At 56.0% G+C, this 8,958-nt stretch overlaps 1 protein-coding gene across 1 annotated transcript; it reads right to left on the reverse strand.

Annotated features, from left to right (window-relative positions):
• Positions 1–1,055: 1,055 nt before the first annotated feature.
• On the reverse strand, positions 1,056–1,574 carry LOC105180944 (uncharacterized). Its single transcript, XM_011137308.2, has one exon. The coding sequence runs from the start codon at positions 1,572–1,574 to the stop codon at positions 1,056–1,058; it is 519 nt and encodes a 172-aa protein (XP_011135610.2).
• Between the last annotated feature and the right edge of the window lie 7,384 nt (positions 1,575–8,958).

Here is an 8,958-nt window from a genome sequence, read left to right on the forward strand (position 1 = left end):
ATCGGCAAATTAGCAATAATTATTCGGCGATGTCGAGTTTCTTCTTATTGCTACATGATAACACGACTCCCTTCTTTAGAAAGAGATTAAATGTGATTGCCTAAGCGTCACATTGTCGCGCCGAACAGATGCTACCAAGTTGAGGCGTTTCAGTCAAGATTTCACATTGGCCGTTGTAAAAACTTGGGTTTATATACTCCTAATCTAATCATAACCTAACCTAACCTTTTTTTTACGAATAGGAAATCCATCATGGATACCCCCTTTTTTTTTTGACGAGGAGGAAATCCATCATGGATACCCTGACCCTCGGGGAAAGGCCAGGGTTATGCCGGACTCCTACCGGCTAAAACCCCCCGGGTGGCGCTGCGAAGGGTCGGGGCCCCGGTGCCATGTAACTGCAATCGGGGCTCCAAGTCCGGGTGTTGCACCTTTTGTCCCTGCGGGGTGGGGTGGGGGATGGGAGAAGCCAACCCGAAGGTCCGCTTCAACCACCGCTCCCCCAGGGGAAGGAGGAAGCCGGCCGAAGCTCGCTTCAACAACCATTCCTGACCAGACGAGGCGCCGCCAATGCATGTTGTGTGGCTGACTGACCCACCGTATCAGCCAGCCACCCTACGTTGGGAGGGCTGGTTGGGGCACCGGGAGTCCCCGCCCGGTACCCCACCCTCCCGCCCCTTTCTGAGGGGAGTCGGTGGCCTGCGGGTGTGGGGCCTGGACCTGAGCCGTGCCCCCCACCCGCTACCATCTCCCGTCGCTGCCATTGGAGGGGCAGCATGGGGTGGCGGTGGCGGCGGCGCTATAGCCACCCCCACTGCAGGGGGGCGGTCAGCATTGCTGCCGGGGCGAGTCGTTGCAACACCACCACCGCCTCCCCTCTGTTTCCATTCATCGACTGTCTTCTTCTTCGTATTCCGCAGGGAGCACCGTGCCCCCTACAGGTTCTTCCTCTTGCTAGTGCCGGGGGGGAGTAGGAGGGGGAGGGGGGAGGAGAAGGTGGTTGACCCACCATCCTCCTAAGCTTGTCCTCCTCTGACGAGTCGGCGTCCACCTCTCTACTCCTGCTCCTCCCTCTCCTCCATTGGCGGTGCCTCTCGCGCCGCCTTCTTTTCCTTCCCCGGATTCTCTGCCCTTCTTCGCAATTCTTCCGCCTCCTTCTTCTGCGTCATCACTGATTCGCAGAAGGAGGAGAATGCGTCCCATCTTTTCTCGCTCCCGAGGATTGCCCCAACTATCCTCGGGAGCGAGAGGTCTTGGCCCAAAGCCCGGACCATGACTCCGCGCTCGGCACTCCAGGCGGGGCAGTCCTGGAGTGTATGTTGCGCGGAGTCATGGTCATGTCCACAATGGTGGCAGGAAGTTGTGCGTTCCTTCCCTATACGGCACAGGTAATCACCGAAGCATCCATGCCCGGTGAGCACCTGTGCCATTCTGAATGTCAGGGTTCCGTCGGCCCTTCCCACCCATTCTTGCAGGAAGGGCCGGACGGCCTCGACAGTCCTCCTCCTATACCTGGCGTTGGCCAGAAGTCTTTGCCATCTTTCGAGGAGGACTTGTCGAGTCTGGTGCTTCATCCCACGTATGGCCCTAGCGAGCGGTTCTCCGTCCCCCCCTGTACGAATGAGCTCACGCTTCCTGTCGTACATGCGTTTGTACGACCATGTAGGGCCATGAGCTCCAGGGGGGCATGCTCGCCAGGAACGTCGCCGCCACGCAGGACACAGTACGGTAGCACAGCGCTACCCTGACCGCCAGCACCCTCTGCACTCTGCGCATTTGCGCTTGCATCGGGCGACTGGCAGCCAGGGCCTCCGCCCAAACTGGTGCCCCGTACAGCGCCACGGAATTTAGTACTCCTGCATGGAGGCGACGAGCCTTCTCATCTGGTCTCCCGACGTTGGGCATAAGCCTGCCCAGTCTGGCGGATATCACCCGTAGTCGGGAGACCAGCCTATTAACGTGTTCCCTGAAGCACCAGGTGCCGTCCAATTTGAGGCCCAGATAATTCATCTGGGCCTCCAACGGAACCCTGACTGTACCCACCCGCACCCAGGCTTGGCGTGGCTTCCTTCCTTTGTTATGAAAGAAGATGGCTTCCGTTTTTCTTTCAGCCACCACCAAGCCCAGGTTGCGGATGGCACGCACAACTCCTGCCACCGCGATATTGGCCGTGTTTACGGCATCCCCCCAGTCATTCCCCCCCGCCAGGATCAAAGTATCGTCTGCATAGCACACGATACTACAGCCGGGGGGAGGGCTGTCCAGAGGACTGAGTTATATCCGAGGTTCCACAGTAATGGGCTCAAGACTGAGCCCTGTGGAGCCCCGCAACTCATTCCCCTCTCGCGCACCTTGCCGTCGGCGTCCGTCCACGTGAGACGCCGACCCCGGAAGTAGTCCTCGATAACGGCCACGAGGTAGAGTGGGAAGCGGAAGTAGTTCCGCATTGCCTGCACCACCCTACCCCAGGGCAGGGTTGAATGCGTTGGCGATATCTAAAGATATTGCCACCGCCACCCCGCCCTCCATCACGATGGCCTCCGAGAGGGATCTCAGATGCTTTATCGCATCTACAGTAGATCTCCCCTCCCGGAAGCCATATTAACCGTCATCGAGGTTGGGACCTTCCCGGGACATATGCCTCTGGAGGCGGGCAGCTATAACTCTCTCAAAGAGTTTGCCCGCCTCGTCTAGGAGGCATATGGGTCGGTACTCGGAGGGGGAGTCCTCCGGTTTGTCCTCTTTTTGGAAGAGGACCACATTGGCCCTCCCCCAGACTGGGGGGAACCTTCTCTCCCTAAGGGCTCGCGTGAACAAATCGGCGAATCTTCCGTTCATATGAGGCCAGGGTAAGGACGCGGCCGGGGATGCCATCCGGTCCGGGAGCTTTCCGGCTCTTGACCTTTTTGACACCCTCGGCTACCTCCTCCTCCGTGACCCCCAGTACCTCCCCCTGTTGTGCGGGGGATGGTGGGATGTATAGGGTGATGGGGTTACCCTCCCCAACTGGGAAAAGGGTTCCCATCACCCTCTCCAGGAACCGAGGGTCAAGCGTCACCGTTTTAGGGGGCGTCCATGGTCTCAGCTTCTGCATAACCATTCTATATGGACGTCCCCACGGATCAGCGTCTAGTGAGAGGAGGAGGTCGTCCCACCCTCTTCCTCTGGCCGCCCCAATGGTTTCTCTTAATTCCAAAGCCGCTTTGCTAAATTCCTTCCGGGCGGCCAGAGTGGCCTCAGGGTTCGGGATTCGATTGTTCCGCTCCCTTCGAAACGTCCGCCTGGCGTGGACCGATCTGCGCCATAACGCGGCTATCTCGTCGGACCACTACCAGGCGGATCACTTCGGGCAGGACCTGACTCTGGGCATGGAGGCATCGCACGCCTGTGCGAGTATGTCCATAACCTCCATGACCTCAGAGTCAAGGTCATGCCCCTCCTTTCGTCGTGGCCAGGTGGAGCCCTCCAAAGAGATCTCTAGGATCTCTTTATTTAACTGAGTCAGTGATCATCTTCCAGGTCGGGGTTCCTTCCTTTGATCTGGCCGCAGGCCATTGAGGGTGACGGACAGTTCCATCTCTATCATGAGATGATCCGACAAAGTGTCAATCTCGTCCGCCACCCTCCAGGTCCGCACCCTCCTCAGGGCAGCAGGGGTTGCCCACGATAAGTCAATGATTGACTTCCCCTGCTGCCCCACGAATGTGGGTTTATTACCTTCATTGAGAATGTGCAGACCAGGCCCGCGGCCCAATCTATGGTTTCCTCCCCCCTCCTGATCGCGCTGGGATCCCCATAGTTCCGATTTCGCGTTGAAATCCCCAGCAACGATGACAGGACCCTGAAGATACTGTTGTATGGTATCTCCTATCTCTTGGAGCCTGGACCTGTATTCAATCAGGTCCAGGCTCTTTGCTGGAGGGAGATATACCCCGGCCACAATGATCACTCCCCACCTGACCACGACGTATCCCCGGCCACAACTTATGAATTTTGCCTGGGGTGAGCTCTCGCTCGCCTTCCATATGATAGCGACAGAGCCCCTGTCGTCCCCAAACCACCTTGGGTGGTTCCTGGGAACGTAATGGGGCTCTGCCGCTATCCCTAACCCCACACCGCGCTCCTCCATCAAATGCTCAAATAATGGTTGGGCTTGGCGGGCGCGGTGTAGGTTCGCTTGTAGTAGCCTGGTGGTCATTATTGGTTGGTCGGATTGATAATGATCTTACCGCCAGGCTGCTCCCTCTCATCGCTCTCTGCGTTCTCCACTGGACGTGGACGCTTCTCCCCTCTTTTCTCTTCCACCTCCATTTCCTCCTCCTCCGCCTGTGTGGAGGATGGAGGGGGAGTGGTGGTGGGAATCGCTTCCTTTGCGGGAGTAGTGATGGTGGTTTCTGTTCCTTTCCATTTTCCTTCTCCCTTTTTCCCTCTTCTTCCTTGTCGTTGGGGGGGGGCTGGAGGGTCCTGAGGCTTCGGTGCGGATGCCTCTTGCCTCTCTACTGCCCCTCCCACGACTTTCCTCCTTCCCTTGGGTGGTCGGCAAGCTGGTCCGCCCATTCTATGTCCTGCTGAAACTCCTGCATCTGTACATATTTGGCATCTGGCTTTTGATTCGCAATCTCTTGCCAAGTGCCCTTGTTCTCCGCATCTGTAACAATTTGATCTTCTATCAACATTGTTTTTACAATTTTGCTGCACATGCCTTTGCTCTAGGCATCTGAAGCATTGCAAGGGCCTAGCTTGCAGCATATCTACCTTCGCCTGTGTCCAGCCTATTCTGATGCTTCCCTTTTCCGCGATCATTTTTGCTACCAATATAGGGCACTGGATCCAGAGCGACCTTACTTCGTTTAGGGTTACTCTTATCTTTCCCGTTTTGATGTCCGTTATCTCACATCCACCTATTTTGGTCACTTCTGCAGCTTCTTTTTCCGTGGTGGATATTTCGAGACCCCTTATCCTCAATTCCCCCATTTTCTGGGGTCTGCTGATCTTTGCTCTATCAGATAGCACCTCTCTCAATTTGTCTGCTAGAAGATCTGCTCTTTTCCCTCTTTCCTCACCCGGAGTTTCCAAAACTAACGCTCCGGTAACCCCGACCCTGGTTTTAAACTCTTCTATCCCTATTCCAGTCAAGTCTATTTTTTTCTTAGCCTCAGCCAGCAACTCCTTGTATTGGTTTTTGTCTGTTATTATAGTGACCGCCGCTGTGCTAGGGACCTTCCTCTTAATCTTTTTCCCTTCCGCCTTTCTCTTGCTTCCTTCCCTCTTTGTCCTTTCCATTTCCTTTCTTTGTTCTCCTTTACTTACCTCTCTCTTTTCTCTTCTTCCTACTAACTTCAACCATGGTTCTTCATATATTATCAGAGCAGGTATTTCCTCCTTAAATGTTGTTTGTCTTTCTTTTCCAGAGTTCCGGACCTGAGGCTGTCTATTATCCGTTTCTTTCTGAACCTGGGTCTTCGACTGACCTCCTCCCGATACTTTTTTGATTTCTTTTTCTTTATTTCCCCCTTTGTTTTTAGTTTTCCCTTCCATTTTTTGTTGGGGGGTTTCTCTTTCCCTTTCATTACTACTTTGCGGTGCCCAAGTTCCTAACACCTTAAGTACCACCCTTTTCACTTTTTCTTCCAGATCTTCCTCCTTATCTTTTGTTGTTTCTTCCATTTTTTCCACCCTTATCCTCTTTCTAAGTGGAACATTTTCTTTGATCACCGGTCCCTTTCTTTCGGTCTTGGCGACCCTGGTTTCCTCATTTCCCTTTCTATTTTCCCTCACCGGGTTTACCATTCCTTTTGGGATGAGGCCTTTCTGCACCTCAATAATCCCGATGGGTTCTTCCTCTTCCTCTTCCATCATATCCGCTATTGGAGGAGTAATCCTTCCCCCTTCCGTTTCTTCCCTTTTCCCTTTCATACAGGCCGGTGCGAGGGGGCACCCGACATCAGCTGCGGTGCCCCCTTTATACTCCCGCCTGTATTTCCTTCTTGTTTCGGAGGAAGGGGGGATAATGCCACAAGAGGCGTTATCTCCCTTATACTCCAGAGCGTCCCTTTTATTTTCTCTAGTTCTTTTTTGACGTTTTTTAGGGATTCCTTAAAACTGGCATTTTCTATCCTGAGTTCCTCAATCATATTCAGGTTCTCCCCGCTTTTATCATTGGAGATATGTTTTGCCATCATATTTGTTCCCGCAGCTATTGCAGCTGCAGCATCCCACAGGACTTTAGCATGTATTCCCTTAAGTTTTTTTGATTTTACCGGAAAACCCTATACTTTTATTGACGCCTCTAATACGGAGGACGTCAGTTCCCTGAATGGGGCTTCCTCCATGTGCTCCATGAGTCTTAACTTCCGCTTTGTATTTTCTATTTTTTGAGCAGTCTTGAAACTCCTCTAGCGGATTTTCCATTCCTTTGAGGTCTTCCTCCCTCCTTTGGTTTAACAATTCCTGTTTTTTCGCCATGAAAATTTTCTTTTTATGATATTCTCCCGTTGTTGTCGGCCTTCCTCTTCCTCTCAAGGCTTTTTCCGCGAAACGTTCCTCGTCCGTATCTCCATCTGTATTATGTGGAATATCATATTTCCCTTCCATGGTTACTTCCTCCTCTACCAACTCCTCTTCTAGTGAGCTGGAGTCAGACTCTGATCCAACGACATCAATATCATTACGGGATCTGGATCTGTTACTGTCCCTCTTTGTGTCCCTTATTGCTTCTAGAGATCTGGAACTCCTCAGTCCCTTCCTCCTTGCCACCTGCTCAGGATGGTCTTTTGGGGTGACAGTCGCTGGTGCCCTCCTACGAGAGCGGTGAGCTGTCATGTCTATTTCATTTGCCAGGGTCGTCTTACGCTGTTCCGTATCCGTTAGGTCAATAGAAATTAAAGAGTCTGTCATTTTGGTTTCTAACCCAGAATTCTGCACGGCTCCCGTGCCCGGGCATGCCCGCATCCCCCCGAAAAGGGGGTGCCTCCGAGTTCCCCCAGAGGAGCACCATATGGCATGGGCCGACGGAATGTACCATCGTCGGCACAGGCCTCCCGCCCCCTACACGCGCCCTGACCACCATTTCTGGTGGCCAGACCGCTTTCGGGGGTCCCACACCTCCGACAATGTGGGCACCGTGCAGAGCGCCGCCACGCGGGGGACCCCATGGAAGGAGGTAGTTCACCGGTGCCGCACCCCACCGGGAACGCCTCCCCCATGGCAGCCAGCGTACTCCCGCCGCCCGAGGGTCCGCTTTAGGGTGATGCGATCGCATTCCCTCGGGCACAGCACACAGGGGCTCCGGCCCCGGCTCGGAATATGTCCGAGCGGCCCGGAGCACCCCTCCATTCCCCAGGTACCGTGAGGGGTTCCAAACCCTCACGGTGTGCAGATCTGGGTGTGGGTACCTCTCTCCGCCTGGCCGTGGCCAGGACGGATGAGGGAGAGGATCATTCCCTTTGGCCGCCGGAGCACCGGCGTGCAATGCCTCCGGGGATGATTCCTCTAGATGACCTCGACCCCGATCTCGGAATATATCCGAGCGGCCCGAGACACCCCCCCACCCCCTGGGTACCATGGGGTAAGCCCCATGGTGTGCAGACCCGGGTGTGGGTTCCTCTGTCCGTTCGACCGAGGCCGAACGGGTGATGGAAGTCGGGGAGTCCACCTTCGATGAAGGTGGGGTCCTCTCCCCTCATCACCCTAGGGTGCCCCGACCCTGACCTCGGAATAAGTCCGAGCGGCCCGGGACACCCCTCCACCCCCGGGTACCATGGGAATAGTCCCATGGTGTGCAGACTCGGATGTGGGATCCTCCATTCGCCCAGCCGTGGCTGGGACGAATGAGGGAGAGAGGTCCTCCCCTCTTCGGCTGCCGGAGCAACGGCGTGCAATGCCTCAGAGGATGGGATCCCTCAGGACGCGATAGGGTAACCCGACCCCGACCTCGGAAAGCCCGTCCGAGCGGCCCGGAGTATCCCTCCGCATCTCAGGCACCATGGGGGGAGGTTCCCCATGGGGTGGAGCCCTGGATGCGGGAACATCCCTCCACCCCGGTCTAACCATAACGGTCCAACCGAGGCAGGAGGAAATGGTTCTCTCTCTTCGGCTACCGGAGCACCGGCGTGCAATGCCTCGGAGAGAGAAGTCCCCTTCCTAGAGCGAGTGTAGGGGAGGTCATCCCTGTCGGCTGCCGTAGCACCGGCGTGCAATGCCTTCTGGGATGGTGATCTCCTCCCACCCGCTCTGTGACCATACTGGTCATGGACCAGGCTAGTCACTCAGCCCGATCGGGTGCTCTTGGTCCAGTCCCTCCGTACAGACCACTCCGGCATGGTAGAACCTGCCAGGGGCCGAAACCCCCGCCGGTACAGCTCTGTACATCATTGGGACCTTCAAGCCTCCCCACCACGTCAAGGTGGCACCCACGGGGAGGCATCATGGATACCCTGACCCTCGGGGAAGGGCCAGGGTTATGCCGGACTGCTACCGGCTAAAACCTCCACGGGTGGCGCTGCGAAGGGACTTGGATCGGGGCCCCAGAGTCTACGTAACTGCTGATCGGGATCCCGAGTCCAGATATCGACCATCGTCGATCCCCGAAGGGGGGAGGGAGGGGTGAAGCGAGCCAAGGTTCCTCTTCGACCACCGCTCAAGGGGGAGGGGGGAAGCCAGCCAGAGGCTCGCTTCGACCACCGCTCCCCTTTCCCACCCCTCGCACCCCGCCTCTTAGACTGGGAAGAGGGAAGCCGGCGACGCCTGCGCTTCGACCTCCGTTCGCAGCCAGGTGGGGCGCTGCCATTACATGATGTGCGGCCAACTGATCCACCTTCTCATCCGGCCGCCCTACGTTTGGAGGGTTTGTTGGGGCACCGGGAGTCCCCGCCCGATGTCTCATCCTTCCGCCCGGCGGTTACGGGGGGAAACAATCCCTTGACCGCTGGACGCTCTCTCCCTTGTGGGAAGAGGGGA

This window comes from Harpegnathos saltator, unplaced genomic scaffold (genome assembly GCF_003227715.2).
Source record: "Harpegnathos saltator strain DR-91 unplaced genomic scaffold, Hsal_v8.6 scaffold183, whole genome shotgun sequence".
NCBI lineage: Eukaryota > Metazoa > Arthropoda > Insecta > Hymenoptera > Formicidae > Harpegnathos > Harpegnathos saltator.

Excerpts from the sequence above, each read along its gene's own strand:
- LOC105180944 (XM_011137308.2), bottom strand. The coding sequence starts at position 1,574 with ATGAAGCACCAGACTCGACAAGTCCTCCTCGAAAGATGGCAAAGACTT.